General features: G+C 58.2%; 3 protein-coding genes across 8 annotated transcripts in view; 1 reads left to right on the forward strand and 2 right to left on the reverse strand.

The window, feature by feature from the left end:
• Window positions 1-1,768: 1,768 nt before the first annotated feature.
• Window positions 1,769-12,751, reverse strand: RNF166 (ring finger protein 166). 2 transcript variants are annotated; one of them, XM_081106668.1, is made up of 6 exons: window positions 12,504-12,751; window positions 6,549-6,705; window positions 4,889-5,001; window positions 4,308-4,422; window positions 4,071-4,178; window positions 1,769-2,849 (listed from the first exon to the last, which is right to left on the reverse strand). In XM_081106668.1, exons 1-6 carry the CDS (start codon window positions 12,656-12,658, stop codon window positions 2,784-2,786), a joined length of 714 nt encoding a protein of 237 aa, XP_080962794.1. In that variant the 5' UTR covers window positions 12,659-12,751; the 3' UTR covers window positions 1,769-2,783. The 2 variants fall into 2 exon arrangements, with proteins under 2 accessions (XP_080962794.1, XP_080962795.1); XM_081106669.1 differs by lacking the exon at window positions 12,504-12,751 and adding an exon at window positions 11,702-12,161.
• A 19-nt stretch (window positions 12,752-12,770) lies between these two features.
• CTU2 (cytosolic thiouridylase subunit 2) lies at window positions 12,771-24,279 on the forward strand. Of its 4 annotated transcripts, none has more exons than XM_081106673.1 (15): window positions 12,771-12,938; window positions 13,546-13,620; window positions 15,827-15,905; window positions 16,154-16,213; window positions 17,299-17,359; window positions 17,821-17,930; window positions 18,103-18,485; window positions 18,556-18,691; window positions 18,900-19,031; window positions 19,990-20,081; window positions 20,218-20,321; window positions 20,426-20,573; window positions 20,717-20,783; window positions 20,910-20,968; window positions 21,058-21,243. In XM_081106673.1, the coding sequence occupies exons 1-15, from the start codon at window positions 12,865-12,867 to the stop codon at window positions 21,128-21,130; spliced, it is 1,653 nt and encodes a 550-aa protein (XP_080962799.1). In that variant the 5' UTR covers window positions 12,771-12,864; the 3' UTR covers window positions 21,131-21,243. The 4 variants fall into 4 exon arrangements, with proteins under 4 accessions (XP_080962799.1, XP_080962798.1, XP_080962801.1 ...); XM_081106672.1 differs by having other exon boundaries at window positions 12,790-12,938; window positions 16,154-16,348; window positions 21,058-24,279; XM_081106675.1 differs by having other exon boundaries at window positions 12,823-12,938; window positions 13,546-13,741.
• Window positions 21,218-24,279, reverse strand: part of PIEZO1 (piezo type mechanosensitive ion channel component 1 (Er blood group)) — a gene marked incomplete at its 5' end in the record, with an annotated part of 59,258 nt that continues 56,196 nt past the window's right edge. For both annotated transcript variants that reach the window (XM_081106671.1, XM_081106670.1), the window contains 7 exons: window positions 21,218-21,778; window positions 21,861-22,050; window positions 22,139-22,218; window positions 22,294-22,416; window positions 22,490-22,662; window positions 22,761-22,853; window positions 23,054-23,242. In XM_081106671.1, coding sequence (XP_080962797.1) covers window positions 21,529-21,778; window positions 21,861-22,050; window positions 22,139-22,218; window positions 22,294-22,416; window positions 22,490-22,662; window positions 22,761-22,853; window positions 23,054-23,242 — 1,098 coding nt within the window. In that variant the 3' untranslated portion in view covers window positions 21,218-21,528. The remainder of the gene's footprint in view (window positions 21,779-21,860; window positions 22,051-22,138; window positions 22,219-22,293; window positions 22,417-22,489; window positions 22,663-22,760; window positions 22,854-23,053; window positions 23,243-24,279) is intronic.

Raw genomic sequence — 24,279 nt, forward strand, 5'->3', positions numbered from 1 at the left:
CTGAGCCCCCCCTTCTCATTGGGAGGCCCCACTGCATGGGTTTTAGACATTTGGCTCTACCTCAGATTTTAGCCAAAGTAAGAGGAGGCTGCTGGTGCAACAGCTTCGACCTGAGGTGTCCCCCACTCCCCTCTGCGAGTCTGCTGATCCAGGTCACATGTGTCCACAACCACATGGGGTTCACATTAATGCCCCTCCCTGGGCAGACGATCCCGTTTTGGAGCAGTGGTGTGGCCCATGTGTCCCCGTGTGTCTCATGGACCCCATGGGCCCTGTGTGCCCTGGGGGGCTGTATGGCCCCATCACCCAGCCATCTCCCCAACGGGCAGACAGCAGGCAAGCGCATGGTGAGATCAGAACCTGCTGAGATGGTGGCCAGATCTCAGGAGCCCTTGAGGCCACCCCAGGCACACAGACGCAGGCCCCGGGCTGGGGAATGTGGCCTGGGTCTGTGCCTGGTGGGCCAGTCGTCAGGGTTGGGCAAGAGGGCTTCACTGGGGTCTCGGGCCTCCTGCAGGAGGGACCTCAGCTGCTTCGACACCTTCCTTTCCTGTCGGCCCTGGGGAAGCTGAGGTTGGATCCAGACAGCTCCTCTGGGCACTGCATCAAGGGCCTTCTTTTGGAAGGCTGGCATGTGGCTCTGCTATGCCCTGGAACCTGGCATCCTTGGCCAGTGGGGTCAAAAGTTGGTCAGAGGGGAGTGGGGCCAGTGGCTCCTTAAAGGTGTCCAAGGTCGACTCCTTCTAAACGGGTAACTTCAGGCCAAGTCCCACTCCCCTCTAGTGACCACTTGTGGAAACTTGCGCTTGCGCCGCTCTGCCACAGCTCAGGGGACCCCCGCCTCAGTAGAGGCATGGTCCAGAACACAGCCCCGTCAGGTAAGCTGTCTGAGTGAGGCAGGCACAGGGCTCAGGTGACCAGCCACCAGGATACTGGCCGGCAGGTGATTCTTGCGGCTTTGAAAGGCCCACGGTGACCTGGAGAACAGCAGGGCTGTGTCACCGATGGTGGCCATGGAGCACCCCCCTAGGTGGATGTTTCAGTGGAGGAAGGTGGGGTACCAATGTCTAAATGGCTCCTCACGGCCCTTCAGTGGCTGAGTGAGGCTTGGGAGCTAAGGTCACACTCGGGGGGCACCAGGCAGGCTAGGGGGTGGGTTGCAGAGTGCCAAAGGCCAGTAGCAGTGTGGCTGCCGCGTGGGGACTGCAGGACTGTGGGGCTTCACCCCAAGGACATCCTGACGACTACCCCACCGCTGGGCCCAGAACAGGCCCCATTCAGACCAGCTCTGACTAGGGAGCCTGGGGAGATACCCGGCCAGTCCACTGGCCTCAGCAAACCCTGTCTTAGGACCAAGGGGGTGAAAGCCACCAACACCCAGCAAACCTCTGCCTGGGTTTGTCACGAGGGACTAGATGCAATTCAAGAATTTGCTCTGAGAGGCAGAAACAGGCTGGGGGACGAGGGTCCCAGTTGCGAAGCCTCCAGTGCACTAAGGAAGCATGGTGTTCGTGGGAGGAGTGGGAGGCCCTGGTCTTCCCAGTGACCGCTGGCGGCCGAGGCCAGCAGGGCCTGAGAGCATTGGCGGGCAGGACGGTTGACCACAGTGCTCCCCCTGGCCACCATGTCCTCACGGGTGACCCTGAAGCCAGCGTCACTGAGTTGGAGCTGCCTGGGGACAGAAACCACTCGCAAAGGCAGGCTGTGGTGACTCCACACCAGCCCTGGGCTTTCACTATTTGCAGAATGAACCCATCCTGCTGCTACCGACGCTTTCAAACATTTTATTTTTTTTTAAAGGATAGCAATAATTTATGCCATGAACCAAACAAGAGTACTGACAAGCATTTTCCGGCCCAGTCCACCATTGCACAGCCCTGCCCCCCCCAAGCTCAACCACCACTGGGGGTGGCCCTGCCTAAGGCAGGATGTGGTCAGCGGGGCTGAGGCCAGGACCCTGGGCAGGAGGAGGCCCCAGAACAGCCCAGCAGCCACTGCAAGTGGCCAAGGAATTGAGATTTCTTCCAAGTCACTATCAAAGGGAAATGACAAACCAACCACAGGAACCCTCGAAAACACTGAGCTGGCCTCGGGCGTGGCCACCTCCACCCCGTGTGCACAAGTGAAACTCCATGGCTCATTCTGGCCCCAGCATTTGCTCCCTCTCTCCTTCCCTCCCCAGCTTGATCCCACACAGTTTGTTTTTGACTTTTTTTTAAAAAATATAATTTTGTAAATGCTCCATAAAAATACTATTGTTCCTAGTCAAACACAGATATTGCAATATGAAGAGAAACTGCTTTGACTTTGCTCTATAAAATGTGAAAAGGTTATCACACTGGATAATATAGAAAAATGCCAGAATTTCTAGGTATCACAAAGCCAGTACCAGGTGCACAGGGGAAGTGCTGCCAGACGCCGGCGGCCGGCCGGGTGTCTCTGGGGCTCCCCCTCCGCATGGGGAGGACACCATGGCTTTGAGAGAGGCAGATAGCTGACTGCTCTCAGTCCCAACAGGCCGGCCCTGAGAGGGCTGCCTGCTTGGCCTGAAGCACCGAAGAAACCAGCCACGCTTGACCAGGAGCACAGGCAACCATCCTCTGATGGACAGGGGACAGTGGTCTCTCCCGGCCTGGCAATCCGAGTACCGCCTCTCCTTCTGAAATGATGGAGGCCCACCTGGCCCGCAAGGCGCATTCAAGTGCAGGCACTGGGCCACAGAGAGCAAGCATGGCCCTGTCCCTCGAGGCAGGAGGCTCGGTCCTGGTGGCTGGGCTGCGCCTTCAGTTCTCGGAGAGAGACAGGGCCAGGGCAGCCTGGAAGGCGGCTTCCTCATCGATGCTGTAGTCCTGGAAGACAGGAAGTGGAGATGGGCTGGGGGACTCAAGGGCCCAGACATGAGGGCCCAGCTGTGCTAGCGACTTCTCAGGACAGTCACCAGAACAGACCAGCAGGACCGCCTCCACTCTCCCCACCTCCCTGCAGCACGACTCAGGCCAAGAATGAGGCCCCTGCAGTCACGGGGTCACTGCTGCCATGTGGAGAAAGCTCTGTTGGAGGTTAAAGTGCTGCCACATGTGGGATCGCTGTCTGGCATCTCCCAAGTTCTCCACATTGAGGGCCCCTGCAGCTGTCCAGCGGACACCTTGTCCAACAGACCCCTTGCCCAGCGGGCCTGTGGGAGGGGCAGACACTTGGAGAAAGAGCTGTACTTTTGCCTCAGATGTGAAAACGAGGGTTGTGAGGAGCAGAGAAGCCAGAGAGCTCCACGCCTCCAACCACAGGGACCCTGGGGGCAGACAGGAACATGAGTAATTATCCCATACAGCCAGGAACCTGGAGGCTGCAGGCTGGCAGGGACAGGACAACAGGGCCGGGTGGGGAGGGGCTGAGCAGGAGGAAGAGCCTGAGGAGGTGCAGGCCTGGGGCAGGCAGGGTTCCGACCAGAGCAGATGAGATTTTCAAGATGGTGAAGTCCCTTTGGCTTTTCTCCAATAAGCACCTGAGGCCAGGCCAGACATCACCCTCCACAGTTCTCTGTCCTGGAAAGGCTGGGGGGATGGTCACCCTGCAACAGCCACTGTACCTGTGGTCACCTCTCCCAGAGAAGCGCCCCCCCCCCCCCCGCCCAGTGTGGAGAGAGCGCTGAAGAACCAAGGAGCCCCCTCAAACTATTCCGTGCTGATCCCGAGTCCAAGGACCTCTGTGGCCACTTGGACCTGCCTGCCATCAGCACCAGACCTGTAGGTGCTTCCACAAAAATTTGGGGAGGGCCCTAGCGGGTCTGGCTCAGTGGATAGAGCATCGGCTTATGGACTGAAGAGTCCCAGGTTTGATTCTGGTCAAGGGCACATGCCCGGGTTGTGGGCTCCAGTGCGGGGCGTCCAGGAGGCAGCCGATCAATGATTCTCTCTCATCATTGATGTTTCTATCTCTCTCTCCTCTCCCTTCCTCTTTGAAATCAATAAAAATATATTTTTAAAAAATCTGGGGAGGCCTTTGTGTGTTCAGCTCCCTTTGAATTATGGACCTGAGGCTGGTTAAGGGTTGGGGAGGGGGAGGACACGCACCACAAAAGTGTCGTAGGAGAACTTGTGCCGGTGGAGCAGGTGCTGCAAGAAGTTGGCGCTCTTGTAGCTAGGGTCACCCCAGGGCATCGCTGAGCAGATGGGGCACACCTGGAACAGAGGACACTGGGGTGAAGCTGAGCAGGAGTGAGAAGCGAGCCCCCGCCCCGGAGTCCCAGGAGGGCACTGTGGGTGGACAGTGGGGCTCAGGCACCCGGGTAGCTGGCAGCGGGCGCTCACCACACGGTTGGGATCGCTGCGGTGGTTGTCCACACAGTGCTTCACCAGCTCCTGCTGGTCCAGGTTGCGGGCGCCACAGTAAGGGCAGGTGAAGGTTGACCTGTTAGGGACGGCACTGGGGTGGGGCGGGGAGGGGTAAGTGGTGGCCCGACTGGGCACTACCGACCTTCTTGCAGCCCAGCCCCACCTGCCCCAGCACAGGTGTGCCCTCCCCTCCCCTGGGAGCAGGCAGGAAGGAGGCTCAGCCTAAGTACTGAGGACCCTGGCCACCGTGGGGCCCTCTGTCCTGCTCCCCAGCACACCCCACGGCAACTGCTCTGTAACCTCTTGCTGCCTCACACACTCCCGTCCCTCTCCTTCCCAACATGGCTGGGCAAGTGGGGCGAGGACAGGCCACCTGCCCCGAGAGGAATCATCTGTCCAGACCCTGCTTTTCTGGGGACAGCACACCCCTGCTGGGAGGTGACGCAGAGCCCCTTCCACTTCCTCTGGGGGGAGCAGCACTGCCTCCACCTAGTGGTGCAGACCGGAGCTGCTCCCACAACCCACAGGGACTGAGTGCCCCTGGTGGGGTGGCCTACCTGGGAATGGGCTGGGATGTGGGCACCACAGGGACAAACTTGGGACAGTTGGCCATCTGCTCCTGGACCTTCATGCATGAGGAAACGTGCACCCTCATCTTGGCCAGTGTCACCTAGGAAGAGAGACAGGGCAGGGGTCAGGCAGTCGGGGGGGTGGGGAGAGGGCAGCAAAGCCTCTGGCTCCGTTGGACCAGAGAACCACCAGCAAGCAGGCTGGTCCTGCTCCTGGTGTTCACAGCCCAGCGGTGTAACAAACAGATTCTGGGGCCTCTCTTAGGGGCCCAGTGTCCCTGCTGGAGAAAAGAAGGCAAGGGAAGGAGACAGACTCGAGACCCCAGGACATGCCACTGAGCTACTGCTTTAGCTGCAGCTTGGCAGGAGGCTGACACGGCCCTCAGCCCCTGGATGGGAGCACCCCAAGCTGGGGTCCCTAGGGAGCTGCAGAAGCACAGAGCCCCTGGGGGAATGGGAAGTACCTTCATTCAGGAAAAATGCCCCTCGTAACAGGAACCAATGAGCCAAATTCTTTCAGACAGCCGAACAGCTGACAAAACTCCTTACCAAAAGGTAGCAAACCAACCCAAACCAAACCCAGCTTGACCTTCTCCTTGGCTGCCTGAGTCACAAACTCTGGCAGGGTGTTAGGGAGGAGGGGTCCCAGCTCAGAGCAGGGCCGGGGTAGGGCAGCGCTGAGGAACCCTGGTCAACCTCCCTGGGAGTGGACACCACCTTCCTGCCATGTGGCCAACGCCAAGAGGCTGGAGGGTAAACATTTCACAAACAGAGGACTAGTTCACAGAACGGAGGAAACAGCAAGAGAGGGTGCGGGCAGGACAACTGCCTCCATGAGCACAGGGCACTATCCCCAGGACCAAGGTCTGAGCCAGGTATCTGGGAAACAGACTAGCCTCTGATATCAGCTCTGCCCAGGGTTGGGGGGCATGGAGTGAAGGGCAGAGCCACTTCACATGTGAAACTATATGAGGATCAAGGGGAGAAGCGGGGAAGGGACTATGTGAGCTTGAAGGAAGCCCCAACACCCCCTCCTGGAGATTCTCAGGTCAACCCCAAAGTTCAGACCTTTGACCTTTAAGGCAAAGCAACCAGTGGCAGCTTTCCACTGTGCTAAGTTGGTAGAACTTGTTCACCAGAGAGATGGCTAAGTCTGAAAATGTAAAATCAAAATCAGTTCCAGTTCCATCCACCAGGAGGCAGGGCCTCCCAGGCCTGGGGGAGTGGTGGGTGTGAGGAAGGTGGTAGGGTGGGCTCTAGGGCAGGATGCCTAAGGCAGGCGATGTAGGTGACAGAGACCACAGAGCGATGTGCTCCATTCAGCCCGTGGCCCCAAGCTGCCCTCCTCTCCCTGGTGAGGAGCGGATCACCGGAGTGTCAAGGCTGTGTCGGGTGGGTTTCAGCTCCGCCCATGTCCCTGCATCAGCCACAAGGCACACAAGCAACCCAGAGCCCAGGCCGGAGAGTGGAGCTGGGGGGTGCAATGCGGGCCCAGAGGCAGAGCCACCTGAAGTGCTCGGTGCCGTGAGGGGGGCCGAGCAGAGCTACAGGGTCCTCAACAGGAAAGGGAAGAGGCCAGCGCCTCTGCTGGAGGGTGAAACCAGGCCCCAAGCACCCTCCTGGCCCCGAGGGCACCCGGGGTGGGTACCTTCTTGCTACAGCCCCGGCAGGGTGCCTTGTAGGACGAGAGCTGCTTCTCCACGTGGGTGGCCTTGTCCACCTTCTTGGGGTCGAAGGGCAGGCGGCACAGCGGGCACAGGGGGGATGGTACCTGTAGGCATGGCTGGAGGCACTCCCCGCAGAACCTGCAGGGGTAGAGGACATGGGCCTGAGGTCACAGGCCAGATTGCTCCAGCACACGTAGGGCAACTCACCATTGCTGTCAACTGTGCATTTCTGGAGACAGTATTTCCGAGACTGAGTCCCACTGGCTGGATGGGTACCACTTGGTTCAAAGATGACCCCAGATCCCTTCCCGCCATGGGCTCTTGGGACCCTCTGCTGTACCCTGGAACTGGGTAGAGCTGCAGCTGTGGCTCTCTAGGACCCGTGCTGGCCCATGGCCCTGGTCCCAGCAAGAGCTCTGGCTATAGTAGGAGGCCTGAGCTCAGCCTGCCCATCTCACTGGCACATGGTGATACCTCAGGGAGCTCAGAAAACATGGGGACAGTACAGGGGACCTTGGAGACCCTCCACTCACTAAGCTCTGGGGAGTGAAATCACTAACAATGGTGGGAGAGGAAATCACAGGACTCATTGATGGGGAAGGGCCAAAGCTGGCAGATGAGCATCACCAGCCTTGGGACAGTGCCACCTTCTGGGCAGGAAGGGCTCTCCTGATAGGCCTGAATGGAGGAACAGTGACAGGAGGAACTGTGCTCAGGCTCCTGACAGTCCAGCAGTGATCCTCCTGGCCCTGGGCATACACGTGGGCACCTGAGGCTCCTTGCAGCCCTGAGCTCTCGGCACTGTCCCTGGAGATGCCCGTCCTGTGTAGGCTGCCTGTGCAGAGAGCCCTCCTACCCATGCACCCCTCAACTGGAATTTACAACCACCCCCAACACTGCAGAGGAGGGTGCTGCTCTTTAGAGAAAAAGCTGGTCGGAGGGGTGAGAGGGAGAAGGCGCTTGATCACAGGACCACTTCAGTCCAGCTTCGTAGGAAGTGCTGTGGGGACCACTTAGCTGCAACATAGGATCTAGAACCGACACTGAAATGGAGCCTCCACAGCCCAGAAGAGCATGTGCTCAGTCCCATCACAGGGACTGAGCCCAGATGCACGAGAAAGGTGGTAACTCTGCAGACTACAGGAAACCAGGGCGGGCACCCCTCTACTCCCACCTGTGTAAGTCGAACAGGCTGGGCCATGGTGGGGACAGGAGCTGTGCGGGACAAAGGGATGTGAAAATGTTTCTGAGTATACAGAGGACTCAGCTAAGCTAAGGGGTCAGAGTTCCCTTTGCCATCATACTCTCACTTCCTTCTCAGAAAAAGGCAGCCAAGGGAGATCCACAGTCCCTCCTTTGCCCAACCCGAGGCCCGCCTCCTACAGGCTGGCCTCTAGTACTGCTACCACCTGACTGGTCACCTCTCACATTAACATCTGCACATGAGATAAGGCTCAGGTAGGCCTACACCTAGAGTGCAGCGTTCCTAGTGACCACTGTCCTGCAGAATAAGGAGGTGGGCCCACTGGTCATGTCCTGCACCCAGTGAGGGCTCACCATGCATCACAGCAGGCATGCAAAGGAGATGTTATGCACCCAGCCCTGATGCTCCAGTGAGGATGCCAGGGCTGTTCCTCACCAGTCTTGGGGTATTTATCAGGCAGTCTCTCACTTCACCCAGCCTCTGAAGGGAAGTGCTGCCTCGAGGGTCACAATGGGGAAGCTGAAAAAAACCAACGAGTGCTCACCCAGCACTAGTGACAACAGCCAAGTACAAACCGCCAGGTGGCCATCGATGGGTATCGGACATGGGATCTCAGTCTATCTCTGCGATGCACTACGACTCAGCATAAGAGGGAGTGTGTACTGACAGGTGTGACCACTGGAGGAACCTTGAAAATATCATGCCCAGCCCTAGCCAGTTTGGCTCAGTGGATAGAGCATCAGTCTGCAGACTGAAGGGTCCCAGGGTCAAGGGCACATGCCTGGGTTGCGGGCTCAATCCCCAATAAAGGGCATGCAGGAGGCAGTCGATCAATGATTCTCTCTCATCACTGATGTTTCTATCTCTCTCTATCCCTCTCCCTTCTTCTCTGAAATCAAGAAATAAAAAATCAACAATATCATGCCCAGTGAAAGAAGCCAATCACAAAGGACTACATGGTATGATTTCATTTATGTGAACTGTCCAGAACAGGCAAATCCACAGAGACAGAAAGCAGGTTAGGAGTTGTGGGTATAGAGGTTGACTTCCAATGGGGATGAAGTTTCTTTTGGGGATGATAAGAATGTATTAATATTAAGTGTGGTAATGGTTACTCAATGCTGTGCATATACTATGGGCCACTGAATCGTACACTTTAATAAGGGAATTGTCTCTCAATAAAGCTGTAAAAAACACACGCAGAAGGAAAGGACATAAGACAAAGGACACATATGGGGATGAGCCGTAACCCTCAACACTGGCAGAATGCAGGGTCCAGTGCAGGCCTCCGGAGGAGCAGGTCTCCGATGGGACACAGAGGTCAAGGTGAAGGGTACCCCACTGTCCTCCAGTAGGAGGCAGGGGAACTTTGGGAGTTGTGAGAAGGCACACCTGGACCCCTGCCTGACCCTGGACTCGCCCAGCCCTGCAGCACTGCCTGTCTCCTTTTCACAGTCCCCGAGGAGCTAGAGGCAGAACTAGGTGTCCACACAGTAGCTCAGCTCATGGCCTAGTTTCCAGCATCATCAATGTGGTGTGCCGAGGGCTAGAGCAGACTACCAGGGCTCACTTCTCCTGCAGGAGGTTCCTGCCTGTGTCAGCCCAAGAGACTGGTGCTGGGCAGCTTCTTAGCTGAAGGGGCCCGTTCTCATGGCAAACCCGCAGGCACAGCTGCAAAAGCCTGACGACCAGTGCAGGGACTCCAGGCTACAGCAGCACCACTCAGGTGCCTCACTCCCACCCTGGCCTTCTGCAAATGCAGGTACACCAGGACAGGCCAATGTTTCAGAGACCCAGGAAGGCAGGCAGGCCGAGCCCCAGGCACCGAGAACTGTCCTGAGTAGGGAGGCTGACTTCCAAAGCCTTTTCTGGGTGGTCACGCAATGGCTCATGTGCTGACCCACCTCACTGGGCTCACCCACACAGATCCTGAGCCGCCTTTGAGCCCATGGGCCTTGTCTGAGGCCTGTGTTCTCGGGCAGCCAAGCAGGGAGTGACTGAAACTCCTGGAGCCTCTGGGACCCCCACCCAGACAAGCCAGCTCATTGGCCTGGGTGCCGCTGGCAGAGGGCTGTAAAGGCTCAGTGGTCTCAGGGTCTGCAGTCACTGCTGCAAAAGCGGAAGGTGGAGAGGGGCACTGAAGGTGGTGGGAGGAAAGCGGCTAAGAGGCAGGGTGGGCCTGGCTGCCTGAGCTCAAACCCTGTCTTTGCTGTGAGAATGGGACCTTTATTCAGCTTACCTCGCTTTCCTTGTACAGAAGGAATAGTGGCAATACTTGCCTCACAGGGCTGTGGCATGCAGGGAATAATCAGAAAACATCTATTATCATTCCCTACAGTTCCCCTTAAAAATGAACTTTAAGCCCTAGCTGGTTTGGCTCACTAGATAGAGAGTCGGCCTGGGGACTGAAAGGTCCCAGGTTCGATTCCGGCCAAGGGCATGTACCTTGGTTGCAGGCACATCCCCAGTAAGGGGTGTGCAGGAGGCAGCTGATCGATGTTTCTCTCCCATCGATGTTTCTAACTCTCTATCCCTCTCCCTTCCTCTCTGTAAAAAAATCAATAAAATTATTTTAAAAAATGAACTTTAAAACTTTTCTATGACCTCTGTTCAGTAACAAACTGTATGTGGGGATACTCAGATGCAGGGACAGATGTGACAGCACTAACTAGAGGGGATGAAGAAGAGGTATAAAGGCCGGAGGTAGCCTGGGCTAAACCCTGACCCAAACACAGGCCCTCAGGGGAGGGTGCATCAGAAGGTTAGAAACAGCCACGCAGTTTCTGTTTCCGGATGTGGCTCACTGCCCAGGATGTCCCTTGAGTGTGACAGAGAACCAGCTTCCTCTGGGGCCCCTGGGGAGTGCCTGGGAGCTCTCCCACAAGCTCCCCTGAGGGGCTCCTGCTCGAAAGCCTATAACCCCTCCTTCTGTCTGGGTGCTGGAGCAGGGGTACCTGTCCCATACAGGGCCGCTCTCACCACCAGAAAACCTGTTTTGAGAAAGGAAACTACTTAGTCAGGTAGCTGTAGAGGGAAATAACCAAACCACCAGCAAGGTTTTTAAAAGGAAAGGCGGAGCCTTTAAATCTTCTTTGCTCATCTGTATACATGCCTTCAAAACACCGGGCCAGAAACTTCAGGAAAGTAAGAAGTAGAGACAGAATAGCTAGGAACACACACCAGCAGGGAGAGCCAGGGAGTAGGTCTTTTAAAGGCACAAGCTGTAGAAGAGGCCCTTGTAGGACCAGCCCTAGAAATAGGAGAGGGGTGAGATTATGCTAAGAAAAGCAGCGGGGAGGGGCTTTATTAGAGATGTTTCACAACAATCCTGTGTAGTTCTGTATTCTGGAAACCACATTTTAAGAAACGATGTACTTGGATAAAAAAAGAAAAAATGCAGTTTTGTGCAGACCAAGAGGCTGGAAACACTGTGGCCCAGGGCTGGGTGAGTGTCAGTGCCATGAGGACACCTCTGAAACCTAGGGGAGGGTTTCTAAAAGGAGAAGCCTCACAGTTCTCTCAGTGATGCACTGAAAGACGCAGAACACACCTTCAAGCACCCACTAGCATGTGCTTACAAGAGACAAGTGCTGTTCAGAAGCTACCCTGTCAGAATGTCACCAGCAGCATGAAAAAGTCTGCAGGGCTCTCTGTGCTGCCTGGCCTGGGGCGGGGGAAAGGAAGGGAAGGCTTTCTGGATCCTGACTCTATCCCGGCCACCTCCCTGGGTGAGGAGCAGTCACACACTCACTCACCCAGCAGTTGCAGCGACCACTTTGTATCAAGAGCCTCCCAAGTCAGCTACCTTTGTTTGCAACTAGGGCCTCCTACCAGCCTAGGTGCACCTCAGCCCAACCCCTTGGAGTGAAAGCTCCACCTCCTCGGCAGCTCTTCCAGCCACCAAGCCGCTTCTCTGGGCCCGCTCCCCACCTGGCTGCCTTCACTCAAGAGCTGCATTATTCAGTCACTTGGGAGATTCGGAGTGGACGCTCTGATCTCAGCTCCCTCCCAACCAGGCTGGCAGCTCCAAGATGACTTGAGTGAAGCGCTCAGCTGGGAGGAGCCCGCATCCTCAGGTTTCTGTTCCCCGGACCCCGCAGGAGGCCTCTGCAAGCCCTGGTGCAGGCAGCTGGAAACCCTGGCAAGGTGCTTCGCGACTGCTCCCCTGAGGGCCGGCCGGCCTGGCTGATCGGTGATCGATGTGACCCGAGTTCTCCATCAGAAAGAAAGGAAGCAGCACCAGACTCCACACAAGCCCCGCTCCTAACTTTAGGGAACTTCTCTCCTCGGCAAACTAGACAGCAGACAGCCGGGCCGAGAAAGAGTTGATAGCAAAAGCCACAGGCATTTATTTACAACCGCCCACTCCAGTCTCCGCGGGGCCGAATCCAAGCGCCGGGCGCAGAGGTCGCGCGGCTGCCCTCTGAGCACCGGGGGAGGCCCAGAGGCCGTCAGCGGACCCCGGGACCCGGGACGGGATGCAGGTTGCCCGCGTGCCGCCGGGGTGGTGGGAGGAGTGCCAGGGCTGGCGGGGCCGGGGCCAAAGCGGATGAACGCGCCGAGGGCAGGGAGGCGCGGCGTCGGGAGCCCCGCTCCCACGCCCCTGCGTCCTCCCCGCACCCGGCTCCCCGCCATTCTCGGCGGCCGGCGGCCTCCGACCCTCCGGCCCGGCGCAGACCCCTCCCCGCGGCGGAGCGCGGTCCCGCGGCCGCCCGGAGGCCGACGCACTCACGTGTGGCCACAGCTGCCGATGGCCACAGGCCGGTGGTAGACCTCCAGGCAGATGGGGCAGCTGTACTGCGCCTCCAGGCCGCTGTCGCCGCCCGCGGGCCCCCCCGGGGGCTGTCGCTGCTGAGCCGAGGCCACCAGGCTGCGGAACATCGCCATCCCGGGGCCAGGACCGCCGCCGCCGCTGTCCCGGCCGGCCGGCCAGGACCGGCCCTCGCGTCACCGCCGCGACGGCGTCGCGCTGACGTCTCCGGGCTCACCCCGCCTCCGCGGGCGGCGAGGCAGCGCGCGACGGCGATCGGTGACGTCATCAGAGCGCGCCCGCCGCCGGCAGGGCCGCAGCCTGCCGCTTACCCGGGGCTGCCATGTGCCAGGTGGGCGAGGACTATGGGGCGCCGGCGCCCGAGGTGCCGCTGCCGCCGCCGCCGCCGCGGGCTGGGTAAGAACTGGGCGCCACCCCGCCCCTGGGCGCGGCGCCCCCAGCCGGCGGCCTGTTCTACCCCGAGGTCCCGGCCGCCGCGCTCCGGAAGCCCAGCCTCGCAGCCCGGGGTCCCGGGGAGGCTGGATCGCTCTCCGCAGCACCTGGGAGAGCCTGTCCGGCCGGTGGTGGACTCCCCAGGGCGGGCCCCCCTCTGCTCTCTCGCACCTCAAGTTCTTGCAGTCGGTGGGACAGCGCTGCCGCTGACCATGCCGTCTTTCCTGGAAGAGAAGTCGGCTTTCCTGTCGCTGTCACCCACCGACTCCCCGCCTCCCGTCCTGAGCCACCCAGAGCAGGTTGACGCCCCTGGCGGGCCAGCCCTGGAGAGATGAGAGGTGGCCTTTAGGTGCCCCCTGAACGGCTTTAACAGACCGGAATCCTCCAGGGCCCTTGTCGTTTTTCAAATTGGAAGTTTGGTTAAGACACAAGCTGGTTGCCCGTGTTCAGTCGCCCACATGACCTCTCCCCTACCCGAGGTTGGGATGAGAAACAGGACCTCTCTCTGAAGTCTTAGGGAGGGGCGTGTGCAATGTGTTCTTGTTCTCTCTTCCCCGCCATGTCTCCAAAGCCGTGAGCTGAAGTGTGTGAAGTGCTCGGAAGGCCTGCCCGTGGTGGTGATCCGAGCAGGGGACGCCTTCTGCAGGTGAGGCCTGGAGGAGGACAGGAGACCCTGGCAGAAGGGCTTGCTCAGAAGCTAGGATTGCCTTCCTTTCTGTGTGGGTACCAGTCTCCCACCGTTCAACTGAGGATCAGGTGGCAGAAAGGTATATGAGGGCACTTAGGAGGAGAGCTGGCAGAGTGAGTGAGTGAGGTGCAGGCGGGATAGCGTTTCTGGGCAGCTAGAACACATCGCAGGGCGATTTGGAGCATCCTGGGATCTTGGGCAGGTGCTCCGGGTGATGCCTGTTTTACTTGTGAGGGACAGAGGAGTGGAAGGTGGGTTCAGCCTTCCCCTGCCTCGGGGCGAGGGGGGGTCCTTTATACAGGAGCAGAGACTTATTCTCAGAGGGGCCTGGGCACCAGCTTGTTCTGTTTTATCTGAAGCTCTGCTGTGCCCCTGTCACATCGCCTTTGAATCAAAACTCTTCTGTGTCTCATCACTCCACTAGATTCACAGCTCCAGGAGGGCAGGGCTGGTCTCCCATTTTACCCCTGTTAATTCCTGGTGATGTTGCACGCTTTGTATAGCAAATGAACATTTGTTGAATGAGTGATCAGCTCCCATCTTAAAATTGGTCTCCAAGAGTGTCGGACTCTGCTTTCTAAAATGTTCCAAAAAAGAAACTGAAGGGACTGAATAAATTGTTTTCCAAAAACTTTCTCGTCCCTGAACATCTTTTGGGAGCTTAGTAGACTTGGTGTGTGCTCAGTAGGACGAGGTGTACGCCACCAGGAAATACATTTTAGGCAAAGAAGCCACTGCTTTAATCACTTCAGAGCATCTAAAAAGGATGATCCCTCCAATCTGCTTGGAGAACTCGCTGATAAGAGGACAGACTGCAGCAGCTCTAGGCAAGGCCTGCAGGACTTCGGGGCCCAGAGCTCCCCCCCTGCGCTTGCTCAGTTTTGGGAAAAGGTGGAAAGCTGACTTTCTGGTTGTAAGTTTTGGCAGTCTAGGTCTTGAACATGTTTCCTCAATGATTGTGAGGATCGGCACACGTGGGAAACGCTGGCTGACCCAGAGGGAAAGTGCAGGGAGGACATGGAGTGGGGTAGCCACAGGGTGGTTCCCCCACCTCCTCACCCGCAGTGTCTGTGTCTGCTGGGGGAACCTCACCACACTCCGGCTTTCCTGGGAGGCACTTCCTATGGCTGGTCACTTGGGGTCCCTAGAGCTCCAGCATTTTGCAGTTAAACACTGAGTTGAGTTACCGTCCTCAAAAGACCTGTGGGGTGTTTGGTTGGCTCATTATAAGGAGTTCCTGTTCAGTGTTGGGGGGTTGTTGTGGACACAAGGATAGCTGAGCAGGAAAAAGAAGCAGACAGTGCATAGCCCCAGGCATGGGGCAATTTTGGGGGTACAGTGTTGCCTCCTCTGTTCAGTGTGCTGTTCTCCACCCAGGCTGTCAGGGGAGCTTTAAAAAGCAGATGCCTGGGCCTCATCCCAATATACTGTGCTGTAGTTAGTGATTCTAATGTGCAGTCAAGGCTGACCACCTCTGACCTAGTGAGCCCGAGAATCAGCTGGAAGTTTTACCAAGAACGCAGGTTCCCGGGACCAGCCCTGTAAGTTCTGATCTGTGGGTTTGGGGAAGAGCCCAGGACTCTGCGTTTCCAGGAGCTTCCTGGGCATTTCTGGTCCCAGCCGGATCAGAGCACTAGAGAAGGGCCTGTGTGGAGCTTCAGGTCTCTGGGCTCCTGCAGCCTTCTCAGTGTTTCCCCCTTCACCCCAAGAGGTGGTGCTTCTCTTCGTGGGGGTCTTGGAAGGGGTCATCAACTCTGCTCAGGGAAGGGCTGGGTGGCCTTGTCCTGCGCCTGCCTATGTCCATCTGTTCCACCAGCTGGGCCTTTCTGAGCGCCTGCCAGTGCAGGTGGCACCAGGCTCCTGGCCCCTCAGGCATCGGTTCATACTGGTAAGGATTGTAGGGGTGATGCATGTGGGCCTTCCCATGTGGTAGGCTCATCCTGGGGCAACCATATCTGGTGAGAACCCCTCCATGCCGACCTCGGGGCAGAGCCTCATTGTCAAGATGCTTCTTTTAAAGATGGGAGTTGGTACAAGAAGGAAAAGGTAACTGAGCAAGCATCAGGCTGTCCCCCTGCAGAGGCCAGTATTGGCTTCCCTCTCTTGGCATGGAGGTAGGCAACCAGGGCCATGTGGCTGCAGCCAGTGGTGGTTTGTGTTGCAGGGACTGTTTCAAGGCGTTCTACGTCCACAAGTTCAGAGCTGTGCTTGGGAAGAACCGGCTGATCTTTCCAGGAGAGAAGGTAGAGTGTGGAGTGACTCCTCTGTGGAATCCCCAACTGGGCAGTTCGGCCCCCCGGGCCCTGGCTCTTAGCCCATGCCACCCTTCCTGCAGGCAGCCTGTCCCAGCTGCATCCTACCAGCTCCTCCCACTGTCCTGTGCCTGGGCTCTGAGAATGGACCCATGTCGGGGATATCCATAGTGGAGGGGGGTGGGGGCATGCTCATGTTGGAGATGTGGTGCCCTCCAGCAGTGTTCCTTCTTTCCCAGGTGCTCCTGGCGTGGTCTGGGGGGCCTTCGTCTAGCTCCATGATCTGGCAGGTCCTTGAGGTGCGTCTCCACACTGTTCTCCTGTGCCCAGGCCACCGCCCAACCGAGCTTGAAAGTGGAGGGTCAGCACCAAGGGGCTCCTGTTTAGGACCAGAGAGAGCGGCCCCGGAGGGCTCCTGGATGTGTATGCAAGAGGTGCACCAGCCAGGAGCTGCGTCCCAGTTTAGCACTCTGTCCATTTGCTCTACTGTAGAAACATAATCACTGGGAAAAGGACGTCCTGGGGGCACAGCAGGGCGTCACTCAAGGTGGCCTTGAAGCCGTGGCCTTCTCTCGTCCTGGGAGTGTGTCTGGGGCAAGACATTGAAATAGAAGCAGGTGTCTTGGGAGACAAAAGGTGGTTTGGCCCTGTCAGCTTCTTTGAGAAGTGGAAGAGAATGAGAGGCAGGGGGAGGGATGCTGTCAGGGGAGGCAGTGTTGGTGAAGACAGCTTATGTCGAGGTGGGGAGGGGAGAAGAAGGAACACTCCTGGTTGTGTTGGCCTGCCCGGATCACAGTGGGGCAGTTACGGGTTCTCCCGATGGTGCTGGGGAGGCTTTGGCCAGGGGGTGGGACACACATGACCTGCACTGCCTATGAGGGGTGTAGACTGGAGGGACTGGGGACAAGGCTGCAGCCGTGGGGTGGTCTGTATGGGATCCTGGGAGGTGCCCAGAGCTCGAGCGTGGTGCGTCTGCTCTCACTTTATGTCCCCTAAACCTGGCTGGAGGATCTGAGATAAGCGCCTGCTCCCCCAGATGTTTGTCCAGCACGTGGTGCCCTTCCATCTGAGCAGCAATTTCTTGCTTTTGTCCTGTTGTCCTGTTCCATGCTGAGCAGCCAGAGGAGCGTGGGTAGGGGCATGGATGGCCATGTGGATCCAGCTGCTTTTCGGGGCACTGCCAGGAGCAGGAACAGACGGGAGGGCAGGCTTTACAAGGGAGATGCAGACACCCAGGCAGTTTGAAGTGAGTCAGGCTATGCGGCTCCCCTCGGCAGCCTCTCCACTACAGGGGGGTCATTGCCCCTTACAGAGCATGGTTTCTGTAGGGAGTGTCCTGTGGCTTCTAGGCGTGAGGCTGAGGCCAGTCCCTTCCCCTCTCCAGGGCCTGAGTCGAGATTCTGCCAAAAGACTGCGTTTTGTGCCAGGGGTTGTCTACGTTGATGGTACGTGTGACCTTTTTTCTCTTCAAGATCCCAACCGCTTGGTGCAGGCCCCCTGAAACAGCTGGCACTGTGCCCACACCCAGGCCCTGGAGACAGTGCATTTGTCCACCAACAGATGGCACTGCTGTTGTCATAAGTCAGACCATCAGAGAGTCAGGCAGGAGCGTCGGCCTGGCCGCCTCTGCGGGATCTAGGGCACTGAGTGAGATGGTTGAGTTCACTACCCAAGGGGCTGGATGCTAACCTGCCCCACCTCCCCTCCCCACCTTGTCCCTCGGCCACTACAGAAAACCCAATGCCCACTCTGCAAACGCTCCTCCAAGGAGGTCTGCAGCCTGTGGTTTCTACAGAAGCTGCTGCTCTGCAGAGCACAGGCTCGAGGGATCTCATGTGTTGGCCTGTCCTGCCTGCCTGGGCTCGTCTCCTACAAGCCATAACGCCTTTCTTTCTGCCTTTTTCAGAGGGAGCAGCCTGTGGACAGAGTCCGGAGGACAGAGCCAAAACCCTAGCCGAGATGAAGCTGATCCTGCAGACAGTTGGTTTTCCCTGGCACATTGTGGCCTTAGAAGAGGTACGTGGGCCCACCCCTGAGAAGGACCCCTGGAGGTTTCCGCTGGGATGTCCACGAGGAGTGCATGCCCACTTGGGGCCAGGCTGCGGCCTCTTGTCGGGGCCGCGCCTCGCTATATACAGTGGTGGGCCGGGGCCTCACACAGCTTCTCCACCCTCCCCTGCCCTGCAAGGTGTTCGGCCTGCCGCCATCCGTGCTTCGCCACCTTGCCCAGGAGCCCTCAGGGACCAAGGGGGCCTATAAGGCAGCTGTGGACAGTTTCCTCCAGCAGCAGCACGCACCAGCCCCAGGGGAGGAGCAGCTGAGCCAACCTGGCTCCCAGGACCCCCAGGGCCCAGCTGGGCTACCCACAGCTGCCCAGACTGAGGCCCAGGCACCCACAGCTGCCCAGACTGAGGCCCAGGCACCCACAGCTGCCCAGACTGAGGCCCAGGCACCCACAGCTGCCCAGACTGAGGCCCAGGCACCCACAGCTGCCCAGACCGAGGCTTTATCTAGACTCTTCGACTCAGTGAAGACACTGACAGCCAAGGAGGAGCTTCTTCAGACCCTGCGGTGAGCCTCCTCCCCCCCAGGTCCTGGCCCTGTCCTCCCTGTGTCTGAGATCCCTTGCTCTGCTCTGCAGAACCCACTTGATTCTGCACGTGGCCCGGACCCATGGCTACTCCAAGGTGATGACGGGAGACAGCTGTACCCGCCTGGCCATCAAGCTCATGACTAGCCTGGCGCTGGGGAGAGGGGCCTTCCTGGCCTGGGACACGGTACTCAGGGGCCAGGCTGCCCAGGGGCCCCTCCCACCCTCACCCTTTAGGCCCTTTCACTTGAAAGTAGTATCTTGTGAATCAGTCTTGGGGTCTTCCTCATGGAGGGAGGAGCCTGACACCCCTCAGCTGGCAGGGAAGGAGGGAGCTATAACGCTGTCAGCTGGGTACGGGGAAGAACATATCCCCCTCCCTTCCCCCCCCCCAGGGCTTCTCTGATGAGAGGCATGGTGACGTGGTGGTGGTGCGGCCCATGCGCGACCACACACTGAAGGAGGTGGCCTTCTACAACCGCCTGTTTGCTGTGCCCTCTGTCTTCACACCAGCTATCGACACCAAGGTAACTTGCAGGACAGGGCAGAGGCTGCCAGCACGGCTTCGGCAGCCTGAGCTGTGGCCACACCAGCCCTCTAGCTTCAGTGCTTGCCACCTGGTACCACAGTGGCGTCCCCTTGTCCCCCAGCATCTTGGAGCGTATACAGGATATCCCTTGGAGTTGGAGGACAGGTTGGTTGGTGCCTTCGAGGGGGAGAGGGCTCACAAGGAGAGGGAGTTGCCACACCCTGGTACCCATCCCTGGGAAGGCGAGGTGCCCAGCTTGGGGGGAGGGGTGGTCATGGACATGGGGAAGGGGATGATGGAGGGGCAGAATGACCGTTGTCAGAGGTGCTTAAAATTTTGACTTATTTTTGTTTGTTTGTTTTTTTTGGTGTGTTTCTTCGTTAATCCTCACCCAAGGATATTTTTTCATTAATTTTTATTGAGAGTGGAAGGGAGGGCGGGGGGGGGGGGGAGAGAAACATCGATGTGAGAGAGGCACATTGATTGGTTGCCTCCCACACGCACCCAACTTGGGTGGGACAGGGAGGGAACTCGCAACCCAGGTATGTGCCCCTTTGACCAGGAATTGAACTGGCAACACTTTGGTCATTGATTTCAGAGAGGAAGGGAGAGGGAGAGAGAGAGAGAAACATCAATGATGAGAGAGAATCATTGATCAGCTGCCTCCTACATGCCCCACCCTGGGGATTGAACCTGTATCCCGGTCATGTGCCCTGACCAGGAATTGAACTGTGACCTCCTGGTTCATAGGTCAGCGCTCAACCACTGAGCCACGCCAGTTAGGCCGTAATTTAATTTTTAATAATGGCTGTGTTTAGAAGTGTGCGCCTGATTCACTCCAGTCCCAACAGGGCAGACTCTCAGGAGCTGACTGTGGAGGAACCCATGGCCCCTTGGCCAGGCCTGGGGGCTGCTCTGCACCAGGGCCACTCCAGCCCCCCTCTGATTGTCCCTAGGCCCCTGAGAAGTCCAGCATCCACCGGCTTATGGAAGCCTTCATGCTCAGGCTGCAGGCCCAGTTCCCCTCCACAGTCAGCACCGTGTACAGGTGTGTGTTTGTGCCGGGGAGTGGGAGTGGGAGCGGGAGCGTAGGCACTGAGCTCACCACCCTGGGGCTCAGGTCAGGCAGGAGCCAGGCTCTGGTTAACCGGTGGTGCCTCTGTGCCCTGTCCTCACACTTCCAGGACGAGTGAGAAGCTGGTCAAGGCCCCAAGGGATGGCAATGCTGGTGGCCCCTCAGGCCCCCGCTGCCTGCTCTGCATGTGTGCACTGGACATCGACACTGCTGGTCTGTGCTGCATGTTCTCGGGGTTCATGGGTGGAAGGGGTACCGGTGAGTGGGTATTGGGGTTTACCAATCCTGAGGTCCCCTCAGTTCATTTCTGCTTACAGATAGTGCCACGGCTTTTGGGGCCCAGACCTCACATCTCTCCCAGATGCAGCCCCCCACCCCACCAGCTGAGGCACCCACAACACCCTGCTGCTCTGCAGGGGTGGGCAGGGCCCAGGGCTGTTGCCGGGGGGCTGGGCCCTGCGGGAGGTGAGTCTCTTTCCTGATCCACCCCACCCCATGGCTGGTCCCTTGCAGCTACACAGAGGGTGGTGGTACACCTGGGACCAAGCCCTCGGGCCCTGCACTGAGGGGCCAAGACCAGGCACACAGGTCCAGCTCTGCTCTCACAGGGAGGACCCCCGAGCCAGTGTCATCGAGCAGCTATGCTACGGGTGCCGTGTGAACATGAAGGACTTGGTGAGTGGATCCTGCCTTGTGTTGGTGATAGGGGAGGCCCTCCCACTCTTGGGGTGAGGGTGCAGGTTGGCCCTGGCTTAGCTTTGTGCCATGTAGCCCATCACTCATGCCAGCTCTCTGTTGCAGCCTTCTTTGGACCCCCTGCCACCCTACATCCTGACTGAGGCCCAGCTCCGTAGCCAGAGGTACTGGTACCTGCTGTGCTGGGAGCCCTTGGGAGGGGTCCTGGATGTGAGCACCTCTGGGCTGATTCCCACTGTGTGGCTTCCCCCAGGGCCTCGGTCTTGCAGGAGATACAGGAGTATCTGATTGACAGTGATGATGAGGCGCAGACCGGTGAGAGCTGAGCCTCAGGATGGACCCCAGGACCACCCCGCCTGGACCTTTGCCATGCTGGAGCAGGACACAGGGATGGGCAGGCAGCGTGCTGTCATCCGTTTGTATAAATAAAAGTTTTAATTAAAAAAACTCTACAGTACGTGTGGAGAAAGGAGGGCTGGGCCCCCTGGCCCAGTGTGTCTGGCACTGGGCCCTGCAGGGACAACGGAAAGGGACAGCAGTCCTGTGCTGGGCCGTGGAGGGGCCACAGCTCCCTTCTGACAGCAGCATCAAGGCTCAGTGGGCCAGGAGGACCTGTCACAGCTGGTGGCCTGGGACTGGAGTATCTGCTCCTGTGGCCTGAGGAGCACTGCCCTCCTTCCTGGCAGGCCGGCTCCTTCATTCACGTGCACACGGAGCCTGGCACCTACTCCTTTTCGCGGGTCCACTTGATCATGGTCTCCGGTGAGCGGTAGAGGAAGATGAGCTTGGCGTATAGCTCCTCTTCCAGCTCCAGCTCTCGCGTCTCCCGCACCAGGAAGATGTCCTGGCAGAGCTTGAGGATTCGGTCCACACACGGCAGCTCCTCGAACATGATGGAGTGTGAGATCTCACTGAAGAAGCCACGCACAAACTTGCCGATGACCAGCACGATGGACACATAGAGCCCCATGATCCTGCCAGGCAAGTGTGGGTGAGTCCTGGGGGCTGCTACCCACAGCCGCACACCAGCCCCCAGGCCCACAGCACTGCACTCACCCGTAGCCAGCCAGGAAGCCCAGGCTGGGTGGGCTGACCTTGTCGTTGAAGATGACCATGGGCAGCAGGTTGCAGTCAGCCTGGCAGTCCTGTAGCTCGATGACCCACCACTCAAGGAAGCCAGCAGCCCCCGAGCCCACACGCTCCCTCCGCAGCTGGATGCGCACGCCGAGGTAGTCCGCCTCCTCGTCTGGATCAGAGCGGTGAGACAGTCAGGCCACACCCTCTCCCAGGGCAGAGGCCATGACCCAGCACCACCTTCCCCCAAACACACTCACTGGGCTGCAGCTGCTTCACGGGGTTAGCTTCAGGCCCGTTGGGGGCACGGATGTACTTGGGGAAGAGGTTAGGGATGACCCTGTGGGGAGGAATCCAGTGGGTCAGGTCTGGCCCAGCCTTCCTGGTGCCCCCAGGCCCCTTGGTCCCCACTCACACGGACTGGTCCGAGGTGCCCTCCAGCAGGCTGGCCAGCTGCCACCGCTCAGTGCTATTGGGGGCCAGGTCCAGGGTGTGCTTCTCGTTGGTGTACTCCACAGTGCCTCCCTTGGCCAGGTCCCTGCAAGCGGGGGTGCAGCGTGACCCACCGAAGCGTGTACCCCATCCAGGCCCCATCCGAGCCCAGGACGTACCTCTGGAAGTTCCAGGTGAAGCGCAGGGTGATGTCGGCAGTGCCGTTGTACAGCTCCCGCTTCATCTGGGCCCTGCTTGGCGGGCTGATGCGCCACAGAGCCCCGGAGCTGCCCTCGATCTGCGCTGTGACGATGTCCTCGGGGCTGTACTGGCTGATGAACTGCATGGCCAGCTGAGCACAAGACGGCGCCTCAGTGGGGTGAAGCCAGGCCACCCCCCCAAAAGCCATCCCTTCCCCTGCCAGGCAGATGCAATGTGGGGGCTGCTCACCGGGTGGGGGTCAAACTGCCTGGACAGCTCCTCATAGGCCTGTTGTGTGAAGGGCACGATGGACGGCTGCTGGGCGCTCATGGTGAACAGGGGCTGAGGGTAAAACGGGGTGACATGGTGCCGGGGGAGCCTCCCTGACTCCCCAGGTCGCCAGCACGCAGGCCACGCTCTGCGTAGTCCATGAGGACCAGAAAGGGAGGAGTGGGAATTGGGGCTGCCTGGCCAGAGCCCTCAGTGTGCGGGCAGAGCTTGCACCTGCACTGCTTCCTGTGCTGGCGAAGGTGGCTGCTCACCTCGTAGCCCCCCAGCTTGAGGGTAACGGTGACGTCGATGGGCTGGTTGACAACGCCGACGACAGAGCGCACCAGAGACATGAAGAGCAGCGGGAACCAGATGATGGCCACAAGGAACAGGATGATAAGGCCGCCCATGCCATACTTAACGATCTTCTTCTTCTTCTGCCCCTTGGGCTGTGGGTATTTCTGTGGGGGGACGGTACGGGTCAGCTGCTCAGCGCCACCTTCCCAGTGCCCTGCGTCGTGCAGGCCTCCATCTCTGCTCCCTGCCACAGTGCTGTCTCAGACCCCTCCCTCCCTCTGCTCCCAGAGCTGCCCTCTACGCCTCACCTTTCCATCCTCAAGGCCATGGTCTTGAGCTCACCCCGTGGACCCATAAAGCCTTAATTGAACATCCAAACTGACTGCAGAGCTATAGCAGCTAAGTCTGTGGTGCTGGACAGGACAGAGATCAATGGAGAGATTCTGAGCCCCAGACAAACCCACACAAGGAAACAGGTGCCAACCTCTCAGTAGGGAAAGGACAGCCTTTTCAATAAATGGACCCTTAACACCATGTGCAAAAATTAAGACCTAAATCACTGAAACTTCAGGGCAAATCTTTGTACCTTATATTTGGCAAAATATCCTCAGATCTAATGCCAAAAGCTCAAGCAACGAAAGAAAAAATTTAAACTAGACATCATGAAAAATAGACTTGTGTGCTTCTGAGGACCCCATCAAAAAAGGAAAAAGCCAACCACAGAATGGAGGAAATACCAGCAAGTCGCATCTCTGATAGGCTAGTATCCAGAGTATCTATGGAACTCTTTCAACTCAATAAAAGGTATAAATGTGCCACCTTTTGTTTACCTAACAGTTGCTTAACCCAAGGAAAAAATGGGCAAAGGCTCTGAAAAAACTCTCCAAAGAAGGGAGACATGGCAAATAAGCACAGGAAAAGGTGCTTACCATCAGCCAGCAGGGAAATGCAAAGTCAAGACCACAGGGACGGGTAAAAAAAACGCCAGACCAGAAGGGTTCGCAAGGAGGTGGCAGAGCAGTGGGACTGCACTGGAGCAGTCACCACGGAAAACAACTCGAGAGTGAAAGCAGGAGTTACCGCAGGGCCCAGCAATCACATCCCTATGTGTCTATCCAGGAGAAATGGAAACTTGGGTGTTCAGAGTCTTATATGTGAATAGCCATAGCAGCATTTTTTATAATAAAAACAAACCCAAATG

The sequence above is a fragment of the Myotis nattereri genome (assembly GCF_964212035.1).
Source record: "Myotis nattereri genome assembly, chromosome: 15".
Lineage (NCBI taxonomy): Eukaryota > Metazoa > Chordata > Mammalia > Chiroptera > Vespertilionidae > Myotis > Myotis nattereri.